Raw genomic sequence first — 27,720 nt, 5'->3', positions numbered from 1 at the left:
CCCTGTTGATGGAGAGTATATGCTACCTTCCTCTGCACCAGAATGGTGACATATTTGGGAAACTGTTCCAAACAGGACAGACCCTTTCAAATTGCTCTGTACTTTCTGTGGTTACGATAAGGAAGACTGAAAAACTAAAGGTTATAATGATATAAAATCAAGGTTTGGCCTTTGAAAAAGAAACTTTGAATATGATTAAAATGTTTAATCTGTCTAACATCAAGGCTTTCTCTCTCTGTTCTCAGACGAGGTCAGAGACTGACAGTAAGCAAGCAAGAAGGCCAGATGATGGACTACCACTCCTGTGCCTCATCTCTGAGCCAGCTGACCTTGGGGCTGGGCCTTCATGAGATGGGCCTTAGCTGTGGCCAGGACCCCTGGTTCCTTGAGCTAACTATGGTGGACCCAAGTGACTATAGGAGACCAAAAATTTCAAAGCCAGAGAAACCGCTCTGAGACATGCTTTGCTTTGTAGAGTATTAAGATGGCTCAGGAAGAACCTCTTTGGTCCCATTCAGGGGCTTGATGCTACAGGTCCCAAAAAGTGCCGTCTAATGGTATGTTTGGCCTTTCATTCGTTTTCAAGAATAGATGCTGTATTTAAATTTTCTTTACTCACTTTAGAATGCCTAAAGCTATGCTTTGTACATAATTAATTTAGTGGATCTTGAGTTAGAGAAACACAAGAAAATAGAGGCTTAAAGTGTAAGGGAGCTGGGAGTGGGTGCTATGTGCCTGCAGTTCCTGTGATTCGGAGGCTGATGCGGGAGGATGGCTTGATCCTGGGAGTTGAAGGCCAGCCTGGGCACATAGCAAGGCCCCTTCATTTAAAAAAAAAAAAAAAAAGGTGGGTGCTGTAGCTCAGTGGTAGACTGCCTGCCTTACATGTATGGGGCACTGGGTTCGATTCTCAGCCCCACATAAAAATAAATAAATAAAGATATTGTGTCCATCTACAAATAATAATAATAATAATAATAATAATAATAATAATAATAACAATAATAATAAAAGGTGGAAGGGAGAACTTTACTCTTCAGCAACTAGCTGATGACTAGGATCCCTTGAAGTTTTCCAAGGGTTTTGTCAAATCTACACTATGAAGTAAAACAGGTGGAAACGTTGATGGGTGGTTTTCCAGCCATGCAAACTCTATACTTGGCATCCAAAGCTGTGGTATCAAGTTGGATGTGGCCAACACTGTCCACCTCAAGATCCAAACTTTCTGCCTGAATCCTCTCCCTCTATGGAAAACTCAGATGAGGAAGAGAAGTAAGAAGTTTGTTACTGAGAATCCAAGGTTCTGGCACTGATTCCACTGAAACTTTAAGAAAATAAATTTATGCAAAGCCAGCTTTTAGGGAGGTAGAAGAAAAAAAATTTTTTTTATCTCAAATATCCAACTTCAGGGGCTCAGTAAACAACCTTTATGAAAGAAGGGGTACCATGGACAAAAAGCAGGAAATGAATGTATGTAGAACCAGGTAGATTTGGCTAGGCTGTGACAGTCAGAAACATGTTACAGTTAGTTTTCTTGGCACCACTGGTCCAGGGGGTAGCTTTTAGGTTTTTATTCTCAATAAGAGAGGAAACTGTAGATGCTGAAAGTAGTTGTCAGGAAATTGCTTTTAATTTTAAAGAGGCTTCATTTCAATTATCATTAACAAGAAATGAATTTAGTACTTTATTACCCAACAGTATTACCCAGAAGATTTGTTGATGAACTTTCTTCGCATGGCATAGAATGTTAAGATAAATTCTTGTTCATCTACTTAGATGTTCAAAATTGCCTTCAAGGATCTCTTAAAAATGACCTTCTGTTGAATTAGTGATTCTATTTTTCCAGAGGCTAAAAAAAAGGAAAAAAATAATAACTAGAGAATAAATCTACAAATAATGTTTTCATGTAAATTTCTACTCATAGTAATTAGCAGGATCTGAAGACTGACTGGGTTAAGCATGGTGCTTAGCAAGTAGATTGTGTTACCTGCTTCATCTGCACCTAGAGGATGGATCTGGTATTACCTCCATTCTGCAGATGAGGACAATGAAATGTAGCAAGGTGGAGCCAGGGTCAAGCCCAGGTCAGAAATACAACACCTGTCCTTTATTGCCTAGTAATCCGTTAACCTCTTGCACTTTAAGTCTAGTTTCATATGGTCTAAAGTTTTTAAATGAGTTTTTATTGTGATAAAATATACATAACATAAAATTTTTCATTTTAACAATTGTTTAATTTTTTAAAGATTTTTTTTTTTTTTAGTTTTAGATGAACACACAGTATGTTTATTTATTTTTGTGTGGTGCCTCACATATGTGAGGCGAGCACTTTACCACCGAGCTACAGCCCCAGCCCTGTTTTGACAGTTTTAAAGTGTATATTTCACAGAGTTCAGCTATCACCCAAACTTTCTTCTCACGCAAATAGCAACTTTGCACTGGTTAATAACTCCTCATCCTTTCTCCCCTGTCATGAGCAAGATTTGCCTTTAACACAGACCAAACACTTTTTGTTTTTTCACAGTGTCAAAATTTATTGAATAACAATAAATTCATGGGTTATGTCACTTTCTTTTTTTATATATATCTATATTTTTTATTTTTATGTGGTGTTGAGGATCGAACCCAGCGCCCCACACATGCCAGATGAGCGCGCTACCGCTTGAGCCACATCCCCAGCCCAGGGGTTATGTCACTTTCATTGGTTGCAGTTTACTGAATACTCATGGTAGTCATGGGTTGTTCAATCACAAGTTCTTTTATTCCATTCCAATCTTAATTTCTAATACCTGTAACAATCAAGTCACACATCATACTCCACACAGTGATGTATATGTAGGTAACAGAAAGACCAAGAAAGGCTTAAGGCAGTCGCAGGGTTATAGATGCTGTGTCAAAAGCAAAGGCAGAGAGCAGATACCAATGTGAAGATGAGAGTTTTAACAAACCAGTTCTGCATAGTTGTCAAGGCAATGTTTCAAATGGGTGGCAGTTTCAGAGTGTCAGCTTGAGGTGCCAGCTTGAAGGGGGCTCTGCGTCATTCTCAGGAGGAAGAGAAAACAGCTAAGCTGGAGTCCAGGACAGAGAATGGGAGGGTTGCAATTTTCCTGGGCAAGTTTTTTGGGTGTGTGGGAGATTCCCGCTGAAGTTAAGTTTCCATCTATCGAGAACATCACATAATCCCTTACCCCCCCACTTCCTCTCCGAAGGGCACCAAGCCGAAGGGTGCCAAATTCAAAGATTTTCTCGACCATTTTCCACTGGACATAGCTTCCACTCACCATTCCTGAGTTACCCTCCCTGTCAGCACCTGCCACGTCACCTACGCAACCCGTCTTAAGCCCAGGCTTGCAAGCTCATACTCTCTGACCTCTTCACTCTTTCTCTCTGCTCTCTTCCTCTTCTTTCTCTCCTCTCTCTCTACTCTCTTTCTCTTTCTCTCTGTCCTCCTCCTCTCCTCTCTCTGCTCTCTGCCTCTTCTTTTCTTCCCCTTTGGGCAGCCTCCTAGTAAAATCTCTTGGTCGCATCTCTGTCTCAGGTGAGTCACTCGCCTTTCAAGGTTCATGACTACTGACCAGGTGACAGGGTCAGGGTGCCACCATATTCAGTCTTGGGGAACTCCTCCTTTTGAGTCTTAGGTGAGGGGGTTATGTCTTGTGGGATTGATAATCTCCTGTGTCTAAGGTTTCTGATATATTTTAGGATGCCCATGTGTCCAGGTGCTCCTGATTTAGCTTGATAAATTGGCATGAATAAGTTGTTTATCAACTTGTGCCTTATAGTTGTTCTGGAGAGATGGTGGTTATTCCTTTGCACAAGACGTAGAGCCATTCCACCTTGACACTTGCATGCAGAAGGGAGTAACTCATGGAAAACTACTGATTTACAAATGGAGTAACTCAGCGCTAAACACAGCCTGAAAACTATTGTTCTGTACATCATGGAGTAGCTCGGAGCCTGCTTTCCACACCCCCAACCCTTGGTAACTTGTAATCTACTTTCTCTCTCTGCTAATTTGCCTACTCTAGGTACTGATGTAAGTAGAATTACACATTGGTCCTTTTGTGAAATGGCTTATTTTCACATAGCACAAAATCATCAGAGTTTACATTATAAACTCTGATTATAGAGTTTATATTATAATAGCCTTACCTTGTTTTTGGCGGGGTGGGAGGGTGGTACCAGGGATTGGATGAGAGACACTCAACCACTGAGTCACATCTTCAGCCCTATTTTGGATTTTATTTAGAGACAGGTCTCAGTGAGTTGATTAGCACCTTGCTTTTGCTGAAGCTGACTTTGAACTTGTTATCCTCCTGCTTCAGCCTCCGGAGCTGCTGGTATTACAGGTGTGTGCCACCGTGCCTGGCAATAACATTCCTTTTTATGATATAAATATCCTATTGTATGGCTATGCCACATTTGTTTACCCATTCATCTGTTGAAGGACAGGGGTGGAGTCTACATTTTGGCTGTATAATGGTGCCAACATGGCTCGCCAGCCACTGAGCCACACAGCCCACAGATCTCTTCCAAGAAGCAGTAGTGTAGTGGTGGAGATGTGGTCCAGGCGGCTGGAGTATGGGCAGCACCCACTGGCCCTGGGTGTTAGGATCTCTCTTGCTAGCATGCAGCTGGGGCCCAGTGAGCCAGGGCCAACACAAGCCAAGGCCAACACAAGCCAGGGCATGCTGACTTGTCATCTGGCCCAGCCAGACATCCGTTTCACATAATGACGCAACCTGCAACTCCTGAGCATCACAATCTGCCAACGTCAACCTCTTGGGAAGCTGGAATTGCAGGCAGAATGGCAAGTAAACGGAAGTGGGGCAGACCTGAATGGAAATTCACTCAAGGATTAACCAACAATGTTAGTACATTTTCAAAGCCTGATTAGCATAAATGTGGACCAATAGCATTGACCCAAGTGCTATATAAAGCCCTAGCCTAGCACACTTTGAGTTGGTAACTCCTTCTGGTCCCCTCTCACCGTGGGTCCCACCTCATCTTTCGAGAGCTCTGTCTCTTCCCACATGAATAAATCCTACTCTTTTGTAGTCACTCTTCTCATCTGTGGATTTCATTTGTTGAATTTATGACCCAATGGCCCCAAAAGAAGAAAATGGTGGTGAGTTTCTGGGGTCTGCTGCAAAACTGGAGGGCATAGTTTGCCTTAAAGAGCTACAACACACCACCTGATGGTAGTGGAGCAGAATCCACTTTTGCTGACTGACCCTCAGGGATGCTGGCCAGCACCCCCTGCCTTTTTTAGCTGCTAACATTAAAATAGGCTTAGACCCCTCCCAACAGTAGAATGGAGAAATTCTAATTTCATAGCAATGAGCATTGGCTTGCAAGGTTCCAGTTTTAGTCCTTGTTTTTAGTTCTTTTGGGTATATGTGTCAGTGTGGACACTATAACCATTGTAAAGTGAGCAGTTCGATGGTATTTAGTGCATTCACAATATTGGGCAACTCATAACCACTCTTTAGTTCCAGAATCTTTTCCTCACCCCTGAAGAAAACCCTGACTCATTAAGCAGTCATCTTCACTTCCCTTCTCAACCCATAGCAGCCACTAACCCACTTTCTGTCTCTATAGCTTTGCCTGTTGGAACATTTCATATAAATGGAGTTGTACCATATGTGGATTTATGAATATTCTTTTTAAAAGTTTTTATTATAGAAATTCCCAACTTGTGCAAAAATAAAATTTGATAGTTGGCCTCCAGATATTCGTCACAGTTTAGTTGTGATCAACCTCTTACTAGTCTTATTAACTAAAGTCTTTTTATCAGGGAAGAAAAGAAGTATGTGAACCGATTCTGGAAAGAAATCCGTGTGGGAGACTTCGTGCATCTTCGCTGCAATGAGATCATCCCTGCAGACATTCTGCTGCTCTCCTCCAGTGACCCCGATGGGCTGTGCCACATCGAGACTGCCAACCTGGATGGAGAGACCAACCTGAAGCGACGGCAAGTGGTCCGTGGCTTCTCAGAGCTTGTAAGTGACTCATGTTTCCAGGACATCACAGGCATCTGGGCCACACAGTTTCTCCCATGTGGCCCCTCCCATGTGGTCAGGGCATCTGCATTTTCTCTTCTGTCAGGCCAGGTTATTTTCATATAGATGAAACTGAGTCTGAGAGAACTCCTTCCTGCTTGATCCCATGATTGGCCTGTGAATTTGGGGAGCAGGACTTACTTTTCCTACCTCTAATTTCCATTGGACACTTATAAGTTTCTCACAATGTTATTTAGAGACCCTGTAAAGTTACAGGGAACATTTACTGAGCCATGGTGCTGGTTCATCAAATGGCAGTGTAGCAGAAGCCATGGCCTGTTCCCAGCATGTAGCTCAGGAACATTTTCTCTCCAGGGGAGTTTCTAAGACCAGCACCACGTCTTCCACAGTTGAGTTTTATCTCAGGTGTATACCAGCCACTGTGCAGCAGGGTTGGGGGGTGAAGAGTTGGAAGGGAAGTAGTTTTGACCATGCACTCACAATAAAGCCTATTGGCCAAGAAAAGCAAATTCCACCAGGGGGTTCTTAACTTTCTGTCCATGCCCCACTCCAGGTCTATACAGGGGACACACAGTGCTAACACTAGGTGAAATTAAAGTGATATGAATCCTTGGAGATCAGGAGGTGTCTAGCAGGAAAATGTGCTCTACAAAGCTCCTCCTCCTCCTATGCCTGTCCTGTCCTGGATTGCTCATCTGAGGCATGCCTTGGGGGTCTGGCCATTGGCCTACCCTGAAGGATGCTTTCAGAAGTGGTCCAAGGAAATGAGCTCCTACATTTACAGGGAGGATAATGTTGGGGATTATTTTTCTCTGTCACTAGAGACCTCTCCATGAGTCCAGAGAGGGGTCCAGTAGGGGGTTCCTCTTGGCCTTAGAATCAGAATCCACTGGTCTGATCTGGAGCAATTGGCTTCATTTCGTAGTAAATGGATCTTGAGAAGGGCATTTTGTGTGGAACAGTTCATTGGGCATAATTTTGGGGGGATTCCTCCTGCCCAGAAACATTTGTGCAATTCCCCCTTGGTCACTCTCATAAGTGAAGGACCTGTATACATTTCCAAAAGGCCAAATAGGTCCCTGTTTCCTGTAGGCTTCACACGTGGCAAGTGGGAGATCTTGAGTCAGAGGTTAGACTACTCCAAGTGCATCACCTCATGACAAGCCTGTAGCTTATTATTCTACTCTTGCTTACTTCTACCATGGTTTCCTTATTTTTCTTTTTTTATGCCTTCTTTTGTACTAAGTATATTTGGCAGAGCTGCCACCATATTTCTTGGAATAAGGCAAAGCAGACATAAAAATTAAAAATTAGCCAGACTTGGTGGCATACACGTATAATCCAAGCTACTTGGGAGTCTGAGGGAGGAGAATGGAAGTTTGAGACCAGTCTGGGCAACATAACCAGACCCTAATCTCAAAAAAAAAAAAAAAAAAAAAAAAAAAAAAAATATATATATATATATATATATATATATATATATATATATATATATATATATATATGGAGTATTTCGTCCCATCCCAAATCAGGAGAGCTGATGAGTGTTTTTGTTAGGGACCCCTCCAGGCTCTTTCCAGCTTGTGCTGTTCTGGTTTGTTAATAGATGTGCCATCCCTAGGTGCCACCTCTTGTCTTAGTAAATTGTGAGAGTAAGTCAACCTCATTCCCTGGCTTCTCCACCAGGCCTGTCTCGGTTTCCCTGAGCCTAAAGTCCCTGCCTCCTCTCCAAGTGACAAGTCAGTGGGTGAATGAACACTGAAATCTGCCAGGGGACAGGGTCCCCTCTCAGTTCTCAAGATCTCACTGGGAGTTTCGAGGAAGAGGAGGGCTGCAGAGGCTCAAATGTCCCCCTCCTAGAGGAGCCTCCCACATGCAGAAGATGACATCACTGAAAGGAATACACACAAATACCTAATTGGTAAAACTGCAGACAGTGAGAAAAGGATGGTGAAATCCAAGAGCTGGGAGCAGACTGTTCATGCTGGGGTGGAAGACAGGGGAAAGCCACAGGCAGATCTCCTTGGTCACTCTCAAGAATAACTTCCTTGTGTCATATCCTCTAATCTTCAACTTCTGAACCCTGTCCTATTCAAAAGCCTCCCTGCTCACTTATTTCCCAAACAACCGCAGCACTTTATAGTTCAGTGATGCTTTATATAAACAGGTCGTTTATAAGTAGAATGTTTAAAATTCAAGGAAGGGTGCAGACCAGCACATCCTACATCACCCTCCTCAGGGCCCTGAAAAGGCCTGAGGATATGAATAGAGTGAGCCATAATTTAGTCAATCTAGCCAGAATTAACTGAAATAATTTTGACTTTTTAATAAAAGTCTCTTTAACAGCACCAAAATTCTTCAATGGGCAGGTTCCCTTATTGGTACATTGTTTTTCTTTCTGCTTCCTCCCTGCTGTTTTTCTTTCCCTTCAGGTTCAAATACATTTTTTTTTCTGGTATCAAAATTCCTGTTTATATATTATTCTTCTGAAATTTATGAACTACCCATGGAAAATAAAGACAGTGAGTCTCTAGCTTTTAAAAGCTCAACAAAAGAAAAACTGAGCTTCTCTTTGTAACATTAAAATGCCAAAAACATGCAAGTGGGTTTTTCATTAGAGTTTGCTAGTCTCAGACAGGTGAAGAACTGATAACGATCTGTGCTGACTTCTGTCAAATGCAAAGTAGTGTTTTATCAGTTTGATGATGAATGGCCAGTTGGAAGTGGTGAATTCTAGGAAAATTTAAATTAAAAGAGATTTATATCTCTTTAAGAATAATAGGTAAATGTGGCATTAATGCAGGGCTGGGTATATCCATCAGGGTCCAGTCATGGGACAGAAATCACACAATTCAACCAGGGGAAGTTTGATGTAAAGGATTTTTTTTTTTTTTAGTTGGGGGGGAATACTGGGGATCGAACCCAGGACTGCTCAATCACTGAGCCACACCCCTCCAGCCCATTTTTATATTTTTATTTAGAGACAGGTTCTCCCTGAGTTGCTAAGGCTTGCTACAAATTTGCAGTCCTCCTGCCTCAGCCTCCCAAAGTGCTGGAATTACAGGCATGAGACATTGCATTTGGCAAGAATTTTTAAAAATGTTTTAAAATTCTTTTTAGTTATACATAACAGTAGAATGTATTTTGATGTATTATACGTATGTGGAGTATAACTTCCTTTTCTTGTGGTTGTACATGTTAAGGAGTTACACAGGGTGTGTATTCATATATGAACACAGGAAAGTTATGTCTGATTTATTTTCCTATCTTTCCTATTCCCATCCCACCTTCATTTCCCTTTGTCTAGTCCAATGAATTTCTATTCCCTGCAGTGTCCCTCACTGCCCCCCTTATTGTGTGTTAGCATCCACACATCAGAGACAACATACAGCCTTTGGTTTTTCAGTATTGACATTTTACTTAGCATGATAATCTCCAGTTCCATCCATTTACCTGCAAATGCCATAATTTCATTCTTCTTTATGGCTGAGTAATATTCCATTGTATATATACCACATTTTCTTTAACCATTCATCTGTTGAGATTGGTTCCATAGCTTAGCTATTGTGAATCTAGCTGCTGTGAACATTGCATCACTATAGTATGCAGATAATTGCCATTCTCTAATTGCTAGAACATTTTTTTTCATATAGTTTTTTTTCTTCTGGAAGTTCCTGTTCAGTCCCTTTGCCCATTTATTGATTGGGCTATTTGGTTTTTTTTTTTTTTTTTTTTTTTGGTGTGTTTGAGTTCTTTATATATACTGGAGATTAGTGCTTTCTCTGAGGTGCAGTTGGTAAAGATTTTCTCCCATTCTGTAAGCTCTCTCTTCACATTTTTGTTGCTTCCTTTGCTGTGAAGAAGCTTTTTACTTTGGTACATCCCATTTATTGATTCTTGATTTTACTTTTTGCGCTTTAGGAATCTTATTGCCGACAGGATGGAGATTTGGGCCTACTTTTTCTTTAGTAGGTACAGGGTCTCTGATCTAATGCCTAGGTGCTTGATCCACTTTGAGTTGAGTGTTGTGCAAGGTGAGAGATAGGAGTCTAATTTCATTTTATTATATATAGAATTCCAGTTTCCCCATCACAATTTGTTGAAGAGGCTATCTTTTCTCCAGTGTATGTTTATGGTGCCTTTGTCTAGTATGAGATACCTGTATTTGTGTAGGTTTGTCTCTGTGTCTTCTGTACCATTGGTCTTCATTTTTGTTTTGGTGCCAATACCACTGCATTTTTGTTACTATAGCTCTGTAGTATAATTTAAGGTCTGGTATTGTGTTGCCTTCTGCTTCACTTTTCTAATTGAGGATTGCTTTGGCTATTCTGAGCTTCTTATTGTTTCCAATGAATTTCATGACTCTGGTAAGAATTCTTAAGGAAGGATTTATAGTAAGGAATAAAGATAAATTACTGTGACTGTGTAAGGGGCTGTCACAGACTTTAGATGTGCCCCTCCCCACTCAGGAGGCCCATCCATGGTTCCTAGAATGGCAGAAAAGCTACAAAGGGACTGCCCTCGTGGAACTTGCTGAAACTCTTTCATAGGGGTTATGGGGATGCCATCTACAGGTAGGTGCCAAGGCTGGGAACTTGCTCAGTGCCTGGGCAACTGTGGACCACGGGGCATTGCCATGGCCAGGCCCTGGGGAAGTTTGCAGAAACTCTGTATGTGGCCCAGTAAGGCAGCCCTGGCTACTTCAGTGGACCAAGATGAAGACTGGCAGCAGGCCTTTAGGCAGCTTCCCTGAGGAACCTTGGCCTTGGAATGTGAGGGGACTGGAGAGGTTGCAGAGAGCAGCAGCTTGGATTAGAGTACAGCCTGCATCCACTAGGCTCTTGGTTACCCTCAACTGAGAGATGGAGAAAGTGTGGGGCATGCCAAGTCTAGCAGAAACCTGGAGGGACCAAACAGCAGAGAACACAAACACACATGCACATACACACCAAGGCCAGCCCCCTTCTCCTCCAGTACCCTCTACCAGCAAGGCAGAACTTAGTTCCTCTTCCCACACTCTTTGTTTCCAGATCACAGGTGAAGTGCTTGTTGGGGATACAGTGCTAAGAAAGTACTGTTTGAAGCAGGACTCACTAGGCTTTAGGATGACATCACTCACCCTTCCCAGGCATGTGTGGCATGTGTGTTGATATGTGCTCCAGATGAGGAAAAAAGATGAATGTTTGGGTGGAGAAGAAGAGCATGCCAGGTATTTCAGACACAGGCCAGAGAGGGAAATAGGGCTGCATTTAATGAACAGCATTAGATAAGCTGTACAGAGTTGAGGGGTTAGAGGGGAAGCAAGAGAAGCAGGAAAGTGGTGACATGTCCTATTCAGACTCCAGAATTCAAGGACAAGGACCCAGATACCCAGACGGATGGCTCCAAAACCTTAAGTCACCAGCCATCAAGGCTCTGTCAAAGGCAACTTAGATTTGGAGACTTAATGAAGATTTGATTTAAAAGTTAGTCATGTGACATTGTCCAAGAATTAAGAGAGGAGCCCCAATGCTGGATATTCCCCTCTCAGAACCTTAATCACATTCATTTAGGCATTCTGGGTGCCAGGGCTTATTGTGTCCGTCATATTTGTAATACAGAGAATATTTTGAAACAATTTTACATATTTTAAAAAGCAAATCCTGTGAGGTAATGATTATTACATCATGGTATAGATGGGAACAGTGAAGTCAAGAGAGTCTCTCAAGGTGCCTTTCCCTTCCCCATTTACCATCAAGAGTGGAGTGTGCAGGGTCTGAGTTTCGTTATCTCCCAGGTTGCCATGGAGGGGGTCTCCAGTATCCAGAGGTTCCCTACTGTACTAGGCACCTCCTGTCTCATCACAGGCACATTCATACAGTCCCGCAGTCCTGTCCTGAAGTTGCCCTTATCCATCCTCTATATGGGTAGAATTTCTATCTACTCTAACATTTGCACAGTCATTTCTGCAGAGTTAGGGGCTGCCTAATTATCTCAATTTACATACAAGTCCATTTTATTAGAAAAATAAATTTTCTAAAAATGTTTTTGCAAAGTTTTATTCATTCAAAAATATTTATCAAACATTTGTTATGGATCAAATGCTATTTTAGGTGTTGCATTGATCAAATCTGGGGAACATTTTTCCCCTCACAGTGTTTGTACTATTTGTATAAATAATAAAGGTAGAAGTTTGAAGTGACAAGTACTAAGAGTGAATGATAATGCAGAAACAGAGCCATGAAATGTCAGGTGGGTGTTGGAATTTAAGACAAGGGAGGGAGGAAGGTAGGGCAAGGATCCCTGAGGAGAGCCCAGAACCAGAGGCCACGTCATTGATGGGGAAGAGCTGTCCAAGAGGTGACTTCTATGTTGGCTTATTTACTGAGAAAATATGTTCCGATCATTTGTCTTTTGGGTGGATCTAGTTGGATTACTGTCCACAATCCAAGTTCCACCCACAGCTATTCATGTAGCACTATTTGAAGCAGTAATTGTTGGGCTTGTAGGAAGAATTTCACTAAATCTTTCCAGGCCTGTGTGGATGGGTGTCCACATGTGTGCATGCATGCTGGCATGTGCTGCAGATGAGGAGTACAATGAGAAAATGGGTATGGAAACTTCCTTAGGCCGGAAAACTGTTTGAAAAGCACTAACTCAAAAAGATGTACCTCATATCCAGATCTCCACTGATGATATGGCTTTACCTCTACCTTATGTAGACATCGTTACTAAATTCCCAGCATGTGAGGATTGTTGGCAAAGCAGTTCCTTTTGTGAAGAAGAGCCAGACCTGCCCCAAGTTACTTGACAGAATTCAGGGAGTTTAGAAAAACTACTTTTATTTTTTAAATATTTAGAAGACAATTAAAAAAAAAAAGTTTTTGCACATGCTTTCCAAATTCTGTCTGCCACAGGACAACTAGAGGGGAAAAAGTACAGTTTGCCTGAATTGTTTTTTTTTTTTTTTAACTTTCCAATTTGCTAGTCTTTAATTAAATGTAGTTACATTCTCAGCTGTGAAATCCATTGAGGCAACATAATCTATCATCTATGTGGATAACAAAAACAGCTGGCTTGGTGTCTTGGTGTGTTAATTGGATTGGTTAATATTAAGTCTTTGCAAAAGATTCATGATTTTCTTTTACATATTGAAATATAGTCAACAAGCTCATAAATTAGACAAGGGGACAAACCATTACATAATTTTATTGAAGGATATTGAATATGTAATAGGAAAGACAGAAACTACTTTGAGAATGAAATAATTTTATTTACATAAAAATGTTAACGCTTGCAAAGGTGGACATTCAAGGAAATTTGTTTAGGTAGGTGATAGGATTATTGGACATACCATGTTTTATAGTATCAACTGTGTATATTTCATGGGAGGGAATGTAAATTTGATTGTACCCTTTTTTTGGGGGGTGGAGTACAGGGGATGATGTAACTCAGTTGTAAAGAGCTTATTTAGCTTATACATGGCCCTGGGTTTGATCCCCAGCAACCCCTCCCCCGCAAACAAAAAAGAAAAAAAGAAATTGGTGCTCTGGGTTTTTTGGTCTGAAACTATGATCTATAAAATCACTGCTTATAGAAAGTAAAGCACTTTGATCTTAATGAAAAAAAATGCCACAGTGTTGATAATATTAGGCTAACCTGAAGTATTTATCCACATTAAGTAGAAACTTGAAAATTTGTGTGTGTGTTAGATTTAACTCTAGTTTTTTGGTGTGGGGTGGGAAATAGTTGTGTCCCCCACCCACCCACCCATTCCCCTTGGTCTTTCACTCTTTTTTTTTTTTTAAATAAAGGACCTTAGAATGAGATGGCATTAGAACAAACAGGGTGGCCTGTGGTAAAAATGAAATAGTTTTTTTTTTATTATTATTCCAGGAAAAAAGACAAAACAATAAGAGATTTTTATTCTGTTTTCAGGTGACATATAATGTGAAATGTTGTTTCTCTTTAATTATATTTTCATTGTTTAAAGAAACTCTGGGGGTGGATTAACTTAATTCCAAATTTCCTAACTGTACTGAGATCACATTAGCAATTGTAAAGTGTTTGAAGCTTTGTGTATTTGTGATCATGTGAGATCTGTCCAGTTCACACTAAGCTTTTACTCACAAGTGATGGTGGGTGTGTATGTTTATTTGGATATCTATGAGAGTATGTCCACATAGGTATGGGTATGCATAGGTGTATACAAATAAGTGCAAACGACTATGTGAGTGTGTGTATAAGGGATTTTGCTTCATTAAATTATCGCTTTGTTTTTAGGTTTAGGAGAGGATAAACATTCTTTCCTGGGCTAAGACAGTGTTCTAGAAGTGGATTGATCTGCAAGGGAGCAATGGGGAATCTGGTGTCTTCTGTGTTGTCTTTGACACCTATTGTGAGGTGTAGGCCTTAGGTGAAAGGTGCTCAAACAGTTCATCCTCTGCTGGGTAGACTCTGGAATACCTTGTCCCTTTAAGAGGCCTCTGCCTGGTATCATTTTCCTTCCACTTGTTTTGTGAGCAGTGTGCCCCCAAAGAGGAAACTTCTCTGTGTCTATGAAGTACAACACGAAACTAATCAGCACTCCTTGGTCTCTGTAGCTGTTTTAATTCTCCCAGTTGTTCTCATTTTGTTTCTGAATTTGTAAGAGTCTGTTTCCCCTGTCACCCAGTGTTCCTGGGGAGGTTATATAATACTTCTTTTTTGCAGATGGTCCTCAAATGGAAGGCAGTATTTTGGTTCTCCTTTTGGTGTTAGTGTTTCTTAAGAGTTTTGCCCATCCATAAATGAAAGTGGAAGTGGTGAGATTGGTGGGCACGTTTTATAATGGTGGTAAAAGGGACCAAAGTTGCCTTCAGAAAACACCATTACCTACTTGGGTCCGGGTAAAACCATGCTTCCTGACATCTAAATCGGGTTTCATATTGAAATAAAGTCTTTCTCACTTTATTCATGCTCATGAATAATCCATCTGCTGAAAAGGGACTTAATGGGCTAAATGAGTATTTTATCCAAGCTGAGATCAGGCCAAAAGCCAACTTCTCTAGTTTGTTGGTTTTCAGTAAAGCTGTTTTCAGTCGTACAGTGTTACTGTCAGAATGCTTTATTCTCCCCTCCCCTTCAACTTTAAAGGCCAAGAAATGGTGGTATCATTGACTGCAATGAGAAGTTCCCCCCTATGGTTTCAGAGAATAGGTGCTAGGTACATCCAGGTGAGCTTTCTCAGGTTAAAAACTAGACTAGTGCTTAAAAATATCTCTCTCTCTCTCTCTCCCCCTCTCCCCCTCTCTCCCTCTCTCCCTCTCTCCCTCCCCCCTTTCTCCAAACACACATATACACAATTTAACCAGATAGTACGTAGTCAGCATTTGAGGTGCTCTGGCTTCAATCCCTAGCATCAAAAAAATAAAAATGAAAATAAATTAAAAAATAAACAAATAAAATAAACCTTTGACTTTTTTGTCTTTGGGTACAAAATGGACAAGAAAAAGTTATTATTCACCTTGAGTGACTGAGTTTCAGCAGTGGTTCCTACTGTTGGCTAAAAAATAAGACTTTTCATTTGTGTGGTAAAGAAGGCCAACTTCAAAGGATTACAGACTTAGGTTTGTTTTGGATAAAACTTCAAATAGTTGGTTTGCTCATCCGGCCTTTATCAAGTGTTTTCAAGCCTTGACCAGTAGGCAGGAAATTCTTAGAGGACAAACTCTGAGGTTGACGTCTCTGCCTTGGCACAGGGAGACATCTTTGGGCCTTGGAAACCCTCCTCCTGTATTTGACCTGTTGTCGTTTCAAGGGTGAAAGCAACAGAAAGAGGCTGTTGATGCAGGGTGGGATTCTGAAGCTGAGGTCAGACCGTTTGTCTCAAGCATCAAAGACAAGTTTGGCCAGAGTGGGGAGGTGGTTTTTGGATGTCCACAAAGAGGGAGCCTCTTACCTTTCCTGAGTGTGCACACATGCCACACATCCTCTGAGACTGGGGTGTTATAAGAAGCTGCCTGCAGATTGCTGGTTGCTGGGAGACCGGGAGCAGGCACAGCCCAGAACCTGGAATTGGGGGCAGCTGTGTCAGCATTCAGAAAGATTGTAGCCCTTCCATGCTAGTCAGCTTTGTGTCACTAGAATAAATTTCTGAGATGATCAGCTATTGAGGAGAGATTGTTTATTTTGGTTCACAGTTTTGGAGGTTCCAGTCAGTGCTCACTTGGCCCCATTTCCTTGGGCCTATAGTGAGCTAGTTCTTCATGGCAGGAGCACTTTGCAGACCAAAACCACTTACCTCCTCTTTGGGAAGTGAAAGGGAAAGAGAAAAGTATACCCCTTGAAGGGTGTACCTTCAGTGTCCTAAAGGTTTCATCACCTTCCAATACTGCCATGCTGGAACATAGGGGCCTACCTTTGTGGGACACTTTAGGTCCAAACTATGGCACCTTCTCTCCTGCCCCAGGCAGTAGCACCAGTTGACACTCACTGAGTGATCACTGCATGCCAGTTCTCTTTGACTCTTAGGTCCTCTTATTATTTTCATTTACCAGATGAGCCACTGAGGCACAGAAGACATCTTCCTTTAGACCCAGATTGTGGCCAGAGTAAGTAGTGATCCTCTTTTGAGGCAGACAGATGGGGCTCAAGGCCAGGTGGTAAGGCTCACTTGGGGCCACCTCCACAGAGCACTGAAACTATCACTGCTGATGTTCAGGCTGGTGTAAGCAGGGTTGGGCTAAACCATAGCTACAGTAAAGTCTGGAAGAAATAAGGAGCAGCTGAGAATATTTCTGCACATCCACATTTCAACCTTGATGTTTTGCATCATAGTGGATGCTTGTGCACTTCCAATATCCTGAGCAGTGAGTGACATGTATAGGTCAATCTGATGGGCAGGAAGCTTTTAAAGATTTACTTAATAAATGTAGTGGCTGGTCACCAATGTGCTCACTGACTTGCCTGTGTTGATGGAATGGGATTTCTAAGTTCCTGATTCCCAAAGGTCATGGTAGGGTGTCTGTCTTCTTGTATAGTGAGGACACAGGCTTGCAGTGGTAATGCTCTGGTTTATATAGTAAGAAGTGACCCTGTGCTCCACTCCTGAGCCCAGATGCATCAGGCTCCCAAACACACATGGCCCTGGTGCTCTTTAACAACACTGGCCATTCCCTGCATGGAGCAGGTATTCAAGAGCTCACTTCCCCATTTCCACAAGGGAACTTCCCGAGAAAGCAAGGAAGAAAGGTCGTCTTTGGGTTGAACCAGAAGAAAGCGACTGGCTGGTGTTGCCCCAGTTCTCAGACTCTAGCTTCCTGACCTCAGGACCCTGCTCTGCAGGACTGTTCCTCCTCATTTTGTATTTCAGAGGAGTCTGTGAATGGAGACACCAGCAAGCATTTTAGCTTCAAGCTCTGATGGGTGTTAACAGATGAGATTCACAGACAGAGACAACCAAAGGCTTTGGAGGCATTTTTAGACATAGGATAGACCACATTTTAAATGTACATATGTTTGCTCAGACTACTCTAACAAAGTACCACAGACTGGGTGCCTTAAAGAACTGAAATTCATTATCCTACAGTTGTGGAGACCAGAAGCTAGAGATCAAGGTTGCAGCAGGATCAGTTCCTTCTGAGGCCTCTCCCCTTGGCTTTTAGGTGACCACCCTCTCAACATGGTCTTTCCTGTCTGTGTCCTAATCCCTTCTGATGAAGACGCCAGTCATTGGATCCAAGCCCACCAAATTACTTCATTTTAAATTACTTGCCTTTTCAAAGGCCTGTCTGTTCAGTCACATTCTGAGGTCCTGGAAATTAGACCTGAATTTGAGGGGGACCGAATTCAACCCAAATTCAATAGTGCACTTTCAGATGAATACGACTACTATTCCTGAATGGAAACGTTATCACGAGTGTAAATAATCTCAGATCCAACTTAGCTGCATTTCAGTCCGCTCCACTGCCAGGAAGAGGAAAATGCTTTCTCTTGATATATCTGTGGCTGGAAACGTGAGGCCTAGTGAGGAAGCTGAGAGCGAGTCACAGGCGCAGGGTGACTGGCTGCAGCCTTCAAGGAAGCTGTCAGTTAGATATGCATGTTGCATATTAAAATCTCTGTGAATGACAGGATCAAAGGAACAAGAATTTTATGGGGTGAGTTTTAAAAACTGATTAGAGTTCTTTTAAGTATTGGTGTGTGTGTGTGTGTGTGTGTGTGTGTGTGTGTGTGTGTGTAGTCAAGGTATTAACAGCCAGAACTCTTTTTAATAACTATTTCCCATAGAAGTAGAGAAGAAAAACCTTTCAACCCTTGGCTGAAACCTCCCTTTGATCTTGGAGTTTCCTTCAAGGAAGACCCAGTTTCCATTGGAAATGATATCTTATGTCTTTCCTAATCCCTGTTTGTTTTACATTATAAAAGGAATCAGGACTTGATTTCCACCAGTCAAGGAAAGTGTTCTTCTGAGAGTTAACTTGGAAACACAAGGCCCTGACCTGGGCCTGGAGGAGAGAGAGGTGCTCTTGGGGTTGAAAGAGATGGGATTCCAGGTCCCCATGGCCTGTGACAGTTGTATCTGGCTAGCCTGGTGGAGCTTATGCTTCCAAGTTCACATCTGTATCATGAAGGCACCAGGAAACATTTACTTATATTTTAAGCAGAGGAAGTCACTTTTTTTCCCTAATTATACCATTTACAAAAAGGTCACAGTTAACCACTGTGAGCTTCTATAACAGGAGCAAGTGTCCAGGCACTCTTCTTTCCCCAACTCTCCACCTTTGGCTCAGGAGGCCCTGTGGTGTACTGATCTTCCCATGTAGTAGACTGCTTCTTTCCTCTCTCTGTCTTTTCAATACTCTGGTCACTTCCCAGTCATGCTGACCCCTGCACTTGGAGTTACCCAAGACTTGACCCTTCTCATGGGTACAGACCAACAGCTGCCACGTCCTGGATTCTGCCAGGGCAAGATCTGGAATCACATTCATGGGGATGAGAGGACCTTGGAACAGCACCCAGTGCATCTTTTGGAACCTCTCAGTCCCAACTACATCAGGGACACCCAGCCAGATGGCCACATCAGATATATCTCAAATTCAGGACACTGGAAAATCCCATGTGGGACCATATGGAACACATTACCCTCCCTTCTGCACTGGAAGGCTTCAGATATGTGAAAGCTGTCAGATCCTTACCCCAACTGGTCACTGTGCCAACACTTACCACCAGCAGTTAGTAAGGTTGGTCCTCATATCCCTGGTGCACAGTGGTCATTAATATCAATCACCCTTAGCCACCCCACCCCCTTTTGAGCCAGGAACCAAATCCAATTGTGTCTTATTACTGAGCAACATCCCCAGCCTTTTTTTATTTATTTTGAGATAAAGTCTTAGTAAGTTGCTTAGAGCCTCTTTAAGTTGCTGAGGCTGGCTTTGAACTTGAGATCCTTCTTCCTCAGCCTCCTGAGATGCTGGGATTATCGGTGTGTGCCACCAGTTCCCCTTGGGCGTTTTAGAAGTCCCTGAGGAATAGGCTCACCCTGATATTCTGACTCCTTTGGTATGGGCTATGTATGCTCCAGTATCCCTGGGGTTAAGCCTCCCACCCTGAGATAATATAGTTTCTTTCCTGATTGCTGCTCTAGATCCAAAGAGGTCAGGCAGTTCCTTTCCTTTTTTTCTTTCTTTCTTAAAACAGGAGTGCTTCACTGTTGAGCTACATCCCCGGTTATTTTTTTGACATAGAGTCTTGCAAAGATGTGAAGGCTGGCCTCGAATTTACAATCCTCCTCTAATCTCAGTCTCTCAAGTCTCTGAGATTGCAGGCATGCACCACCAGGTCTTGAAAATACGTCTTCTTAAATCATGCAGCAAACCCAGCATTGTGGCCAGAGCATCTATTCCTGCAACACTCTGTGTCCTATATCCTGGTCGGTTTCTCAGCTCATTCAGGTCCCTCTTCTGACTCTGCCCCATACTCAGCCTGGCCTATTTCTGGCCTATTTGCTTTGTCCCACAACAACCAGACTTGGCTCCTCTTGTACCTTTTCAGGGCTGCTGCAGGCTGTGCAGTCTCTCCTGGTCCACCCTACACTCTGCAGCAGCGATTGCTAGAATGATAAACCCAAATCACAGTTTTGTCTTTGGCCCTCTCTGGCTCAAATGCCTACAGTGGCGGGTGGCATGTTTGAGCTCTGTGGTAAAAATGAGGAATGGCTCCCTAGACCAGAAGGGGTAGGAAGTGATTTGATGACTCCCACAAATTTTGACTGCAGTGTGCTACATAGCAGAGCTGCCTGTCTAATGGAACTGTGAATGCCAGAAAATCAGGAGGGACAAAATATGTTGTAAATGTCTATACGTATACATACATACCATACACAAGGGTCCCACCTAGAGGATCACTGATTTGACAAGAGTTTCACACTGATTTAGTGTCTTGACAAAACCCTGACTAGGTGTCTTCTGGTACTGGTGCATTCTGATCTGGTGCCTCACTAAGCTGTAGTTCTGGTCCCCTTCGCACCTGGCTGTGTTTCAGGAAGTTCTCCAGAGGCACAATGAGCCCTCTGCAGTTGAGCACAGACACTGAGCCTCAGGGTTCTGAAATAGCAAGGCCTGGTCTCCAGGAGTCTGTTCTACTGCTGATGGAGCTGGGGCCCTCCTTAGCCCTCATTGAATGGTTGAGGATCCACAAGGGGTCCTCCTGAGGTTATTGAAGGTAGTAGGAGTCCTTTGTGTTGAGTCATGGCCAGTGTCAGGCACACTGTACTCAGGGCTGCTGTGTGACTGCACTTGGAAAAGATAAGGCCCTGGGGCCGCCAGTACAGCAGTGTTGCATTTGTGTTTTTAGGTAAGCATGATGACCTGTTACCAATAGGGTCTGGCAGCAGTGTGGAGAGAGAGTTGGGCCTTCACCGCGTGTTCACTTTCCACTCTCCATTCTCCCACCCGAGGGGTGGTTAGTGGGAAGGCAAAGGGGCAGCATTGTGGGTGCTACTGGAGCTGAGCCAAAGGGAGCCAGTGTCCAGGTTGTGTGGCTGCTAGAGTCTTATTCACCTCATAGATTTATTGGATACTTCTATGTGCCTGGTGCTTTTTAGGGAACTGTAATTAAAACTGGAAAAAGAAAAGAAAAAAAAAAACCTTTTGCCAAGGTTAAGGAATCTGAGTTGTCAAGTAAAGCAGATCTAAGGTTCAAACTGAAGCCTGTGTGTGCTTCTGGGACACCCAGGAACAAGAGACCTACTAAGCCCCTAGGTTCCCAGTGGCCACCCCTGAACTCTGGGGTCGTTTCTTCAGGTTGGAGGATGGTGCTCCTGCAGCTCCTCAGCTGTGCCCACCCAGTTCCTCCACCAAGAATTCCCAGGAGAATCCAATTATAGTAAAGGCCAACAGAGCAGGCAAACAGAAGTTACCCATGCATCCCTTTAGTCTGTGTGCAATGGTAATAAAATCCCACCTGTGTGGCAGTGGCATGGCCCTGTGGTTTTCTGTTCTGGTCCCTTCTTGCTAGTTGAAGTGGGTCATGGGAAGGACAACCTTCCTGGGGAGGAAAACACTGGTGTAGCTCTCTAGAGTCAGGATGTTGGGTCTGAGGAGAAGCCTGACTGAGTACCACTTGAAGACAGGGACCGGCTGTGGTGTAGCATTGAGAGTAGGATTTGGGGTCTGATTCCTGCACTTGCTAGGTTACAACTTTGGAACATCATTCAATCTCAGTAGGCCTCAATTGCAACACCTGCAAAATGGAACATTGTCAAGTCTTTCTCTTTTCCCCTTTGCACAGCATCTTGTAGGTGGCGGGGGTGGGGGCACTCAGGGCAATGAGGGCAATGACCGTCCTTATCACCACCCATGTTGCTCTACCTGTCATTGAAAAGCTATTTCACAAAAGGTTTCGGTGCAATAGTCTGTGGAGGAAGGTTGGGACATGAAGGTGAAGTTACGGGGAGAAGAGTTTGCTCTTCTAGTCAGAAGAAACTGAGGATAAAGGCAATGGTTCTACCTGCAGTCAGTTGGACTGCCTTGGATGCATGGACCTGGAGGTGTCAAAAGCAGAGGCTAGAGTGTTGGGGTGTTAGAGGAGACCTATCCGGCACTGTGAAGACAGGGACGGCTGAGCTCCTGGCTTCAGAGTGAGTTCTCAGAACAAGGAGGCTGATCTCATTAACCCCTTCCTTGCCCAGGGCTTTGGGGGTTACTTAACACCCATGTACAGGGCAGGATGGCTTTAATGCTGCAGTGAGGGATTGGATGTCATTGGAAATTCTCCACAGGCAGAGATCTGGATATGGGCTATAGAGCTGAGTCTGCAGCTTTAGCCTGAGCCTCCCAGTGCAAGAATACCAGGGCATGCATGACAGAGTAAACACTTTGGAGGCTGCTGAGTTACCTCACTTGCAGAGGCAGATGGACATGCTTCTAATGGAAAGTTCCAATTTTAAAGGGAATCCAATTGTCATGTATTGCCATTATTAGCAGGTGTCCCACAGAGGAATAAGGGTGGTTGGTTTATTATGCTGGTGGCTGTTAAACATTCTCTACACAAAGCCACCAGTCTGTATTGCAATGTTAAGCTCACCAGACACAGTGCTCTCTGGTACTGCCCTGTACTGACTTCACTATGAAGAGTCCACAAGATGGTTGCTGCTCCCTGTAGACCCTGTACCGCAAGCAGTAGAGCCATTGCAAAGAATAGGCTTATAGAGGGAGAATATTCAGGAAGCAAGGTTTGATTGATGGTTGTTATTTCTCTTGCCTCATCAGAAAAGATGAACTCATCAGAAAAGAACCTGTAAGTCTCTTTTTGCTGCTGTAACAAAATATCCCACACTAGATGGCTTAAAATGGTTTATAAATAATAGAAACTTATTTTTTGCTGCTCAGGAGACTGGGAAGTACAAGATAAGGGGCCATTAGATGTTGTATCTGGTGAGAGATCCCCTCAAGTTCTGCAGATGGCCATCTTCTTGATGTGTCCTTGCCTGGCCAGCTCACGAGGGGAAAATACTCTCATGTCTGTTTTTAAGGGCATTAAACCCTTTCATGAGTGCTTTGCCTTCAGACTTAATCACTTTTCAAAGTCCTTACCTCCAAATACATTGGGGGTTAGGTTTCAACATATAAATTTTAGGGAACAAACATTTCTTCCATAGAAGGAACATTCCCATCCTCCATCATAGATCTGTTTGACCTTTGATTCTTTGAGTTCATCGTGCTTTGCTCCAGAGTTGGGCCAGAATTGCCGCCTTGTTTCTGGAGAAATGCAGATTACCAGGGCCCTTCCCAGATCCATGGAGGCAGGATCTATATTTTAACATGATTCTGGGGAAGTCATGTGCCATGAAAGTTTGAGAAGCTCTCTGCAAGACTGGGTTTCACCTGGACATAAATAGGCATATTCTTCTGTGGTTTTTCTAGTCATAGTTGGGATAATCAGCTTCCATGTTCTTGCCTTCCTGTCTGAAGTTGATATTTCCATAATTTACTAATTAAAAACACCTCTTTCTGAAAAAGGCACATGTGTAGATTATATTCTACAAAAGATTGATTTTTGAAAAGCTGTGGGTAAAATAAAAATTTTAAACAATGCTGTCCCATAGATGTAATTTACTGATTGATTGATCCAAATGGGGAGATCTTATAGATGACTGATTTTATTTGGCAAAGTGGTTAATTACTCTCAGCATTTATTTATGTGGAGCCCAACTTGCTGGGATGAATCCTGTCATAGTCAATGCTGCAGAATCAATGCCTTGCTGTATCCTGGTCCTCATTAACCTGCAGCCTGTGTTCCCTCCAGCTTCCCCAAACGGGAACAGAGGACTGACACACCCTGCAACAATGTTAAGCTAGGCACCCACTCAAGTTGACTCATATAATTAGCCATTACATGCATTTACTTGGTATCTTGTGGGGTTTTCCTTGGAGAGACTATGAAAAGTAAAAGGCAAGGGAGTGGTCCTGGAACATGGGCTCAGGGACATGACTGCCCTGGAGTAAGGACCTTTCTATTTCTGATCTTCGGCCTTGAGGGGGACAGTGTAATACCAGGGTCTCTCCAGGGAGCAGAAGAGGCAAAGGACAGAACTGTGGTGAAATGTCTCAGGAAGCACAAGGCTGAGCATGGTGAGAGAATGGTGACTGAGTGCAGGGACATAACCACACATGCCCCTTAGACCTTGACCATGTCAATCTTTTCCAGATCTAGGGTTTGCCACCTATGAATGCACAATGTGAGACCATAAGTTTCTGAGGTTCCTCCTGATCTGCCCCACTCTGTGACTACCTTTTATTTTATTTTTTTAAAAAGGGCAAAGATGTTGCAATGGGTGCTGAGAAGGCAGAGTCAAATGTGCAGCTGTGCCCACCTCAGTGCCCATCTGTGTGTTCAAAGTATCTGGCACTATGAGTTGCAGCTATGCTCATCCTCAGCAACCTGAAAGGCTTTTATTGTGATCATTCTCATTTTACAAATGTCACCAAGACTCCAGGATGTAAAATCTAGTTCTGAGAGAGAGACAGAGCTGTGAGCACCAGAGCTGAGGTATGCCCTTTTCTTCCTCAGTGTTTTGCATTCCAAGGCCTGGCTTTGTGGAGAGAAGAACAGGAGAAGGCAGATTTGGGTAGGAGAATATTAAATTAGAACTGGGGTGAGCCCTCCTGCATCTTGATTTTTATTATGCATCCTACCCTATCATGAGAAGAACCCAGGGAGCAGGGGCAGGAAGAATTCCTTGCAGCAGGACTTCAGCTTAGGGGGAAGCTCTGGGCTCTACTGCCTTGTTGGGAGTCATTGTGAGATGAGGAACATGCACCTTTGCAAAAAGAAGGGCTTGGGTGACATTTAACACAGACAGCTCTGGTAACTCCAAGGGTTTATATTCCAGGGAATAATTGGAGATTGTCAATTTAGATATCTTGGATATGTCAAGTACCCCTCCCAGGAAGGAAGGGTTGAGAACCTATCCAGGGCTCCCCCGGGTCCCACTAGGTTCCACTTACCTCATCTTCTTGCCCCACTCCTCTGTGTGCTCTTCCTGTGCTGGACCCTCCACAGAGAATCCCATTTCACTGTACCCTTTACTGAGCAGGCACTTCATGTTATCATCCTATTGGTACTCACCCCATGAGGTAGGACTGTGTTCATCTCTACATTATGCACAGCCTTCTGGAAGATGGATCAACTTTCCAGCAGTCCCTTGGATAGTGAATGGGAGACCAGAGGTTCCACTATGAATTTGTCTGACTGCCTATGTCCTTTGTCCTCCCAGCTAAGTCAGTGGTTCCCAAACTTCTTTTGATCATGCACCCTAGTTGGTGAATAACACTTGACTATGTCCCACTTCAAGCTTATTTCCTTATAAATTAGAGTATGTAGATTAGGCTTAACTAGTACAGGGATTTTTTGTTCGTTCGTTTGTTTTGCCAGTGCTGGGGATCAAACCCAGGGCCTCACGTATGCCAGGCAAGCACTACACACTAAGCTATACCCCAGCTGCCATAGTTTTTTCATAGATCAAAATACCACTTTTCAGGTTGGGAATCCCCAGTCCAAAAATCCAAATGCCGCAGAATCTCAAACTTTTTTTTTTTTTTTTGTACCGGGGATTGAACTCAGATGCATTCGACCACTGAGCCACATCCCCAGCCCTATTTTGTAATTTTATTTAGAGACAGGGTCTCACTGAGTTGCTTAGCACCTTGCCATTGCTGAGGCTGACTGTGAACTCACCATCCTCCTGTCTTAGCCTCCCAAGATGCTGGGATTATAGATGTGCGCCACCACACCTGGTGCAGAATCTAAAACTTTTTGAATACTGACATGATACCACAAATGGAAAATTCCATTCTATGAAACTTTTGTTTCATGCACAAAATTATTAAAAAACACTGTATAAAATTACCATTAAGCTATATGAAACATAAGTGAATTTCATGTTTAGATTTGGATCCCACTCCCAAGGTATCTTATTATGTATGTACACATATACCAAAATCCAAAAATTAAAAAAAAAAAAAATCTAAAAGACTTGTGTTCCTAAGCACTTCAGGTGCACTATCTATAAAATACACTTATGCAAAACATTTTGTGAGATTCATTTTCTTACTTTTTTGGGGGGTGGGGGTGGTGTTGGGGATTGAACCCAGGGTCTTGTGCTTGCTAGGCAAGCACTCTACCAACTGAGCTATATCTTCGGTCCCCTTCCTCTTCTCTCCTCCACTTCCCCTTTCTTTCTCCCTCCCTCTCCCCCTCTCCACCTCACTTTTCCCTCCATCCCTTCCTTCCTCTCAGTTGCAATGCTTGGTATTCATCCAGGCCTCACAGTGAGGCCAGTGCCCTGTTACTGAGTTTACCACCTCCTCCTTTGGTACCCTACCCCCCCAAGGAGGAGGTTTAAATTGAGTATCAACAAAAGATCTGTCTCTTGCTTGTTGGCCCCCCAGCTGAATTGTGCTGCTTAAGTACAGGGCTCATACTTCTCTTTTGGAGTCCTCTGCCCCTTACTGGAGATGAGCATGGGTTGAGTGGACACACAGGCATTAGTTTCTGCTTGCTATGGGTGATAATGGGTCCCGTTCACACATGTGTATAATAAGGGGAACAAATGGTTAGAAGCCCATTCTAATCCTTGTTGGAAAACAGATGTTCATCTTTGAGTGCAATGGGAACCTTAGAGATAAGAGCAGAGGTACCCTTTCTGTGTTTCTTCTGTTCCCTGCTTTTACTTTGGTCTAGATGAACCAGGTTGTTGAACAGAGAGCATGTTAAGGGTAGATTAGATAAGCTCACCACCAGCTCTGTGCTCAATAGGAACTGAGAGTTGCCTTGCCCTGTGAGCCAGGACCACCTCTCTTCCCACTGAAAAAATTCACAGAAGCCTGGGGAAGGAGCAAGGAGGTCCTAGCTTTTGGGCCAGCGTAGAATTGGTGTCTGACTTCAGGTCATTGGGAAACAAAGAGGATTCCTTTATTTGCTCAGGTTTTTAATCCATATGAGGATTGGGGATTTAGTCAGGAGACATAGTGTGGCTAGTCAGTTAATTTGGGATTTTAGAGCATTATCCAAAATGATCTTAAGCCAAAGAGGCCCATGATTGTCAACCTAGCTGGCAGAGCAATACAGGTAAACACTGAACCTACCAGTGCCAGCTGATGCCAGGTGCAGGTTGAGATATACATGAGAATACAGACAGGTGCCTGCAACGTCACACAGCAGGTCTCAGAAAGTGAGTCCTCTTCCTCTGGTACTCCCTAAGGCTGGTACTGGCACTGAAGGGCATTTAGAAATTCAGGGAGGAGGAATGATGATGGAAAAGGGGGTTTGTTTCCTACCTGACCCAAATCAGACAAGTTGCATGCTTCAAGGGCAGTTTCTTCATTTGTGTAACATGAATTTAAAAAATATATATATTTCCCTTGTAGTACTTTCTGAAAGATGAGAGACAGATTAGGCACAGTTTGCTATGGTTTGCTACAGTCTAAAGATCTCCTGAAAGTTCTTATGCTGGACAGTTAATCCGCAAATTTCTATCTTAATGGTTTGGAGGAGTCTTTAGATGTATTTAGGGTTAGATGAGGCCATCTGGAGGCCTCCCTTGGTGGCATTAATGGCTTTATAAGGAGAAAAACAGGAGACCTGAGCTCTGTCTTGCCATTTTATGCCTTCTGCCATAGTATGACTCAGCAAGAAGGCCCTCACCAGATGCTGACCAAGTGCCTTGGACTTTTCA

The 27,720-nt window shown here is 43.2% G+C and overlaps 1 protein-coding gene across 4 annotated transcripts in view; it reads left to right on the top strand.

Moving 5' to 3' along the window:
• Positions 1–27,720, top strand: part of ATP10A (ATPase phospholipid transporting 10A (putative)) — a 187,926-nt gene that overhangs the window by 79,776 nt on the left and 80,430 nt on the right. For all 4 annotated transcript variants that reach the window (XM_081291318.1, XM_081291317.1, XM_081291319.1 and 1 more), the window contains exon 2: positions 5,798–6,002. In XM_081291318.1, the coding sequence (XP_081147444.1) occupies positions 5,798–6,002 (205 nt within the window). The remainder of the gene's footprint in view (positions 1–5,797; positions 6,003–27,720) is intronic.

Source organism: Spermophilus citellus, assembly GCF_964194105.1.
Source record: "Spermophilus citellus genome assembly, chromosome: 4".
Taxonomy (NCBI): Eukaryota; Metazoa; Chordata; class Mammalia; order Rodentia; family Sciuridae; genus Spermophilus; species Spermophilus citellus.
Note: the sequence above shows the minus strand (reverse complement) of the source record. Positions and strands in the feature narration are given on the sequence as shown.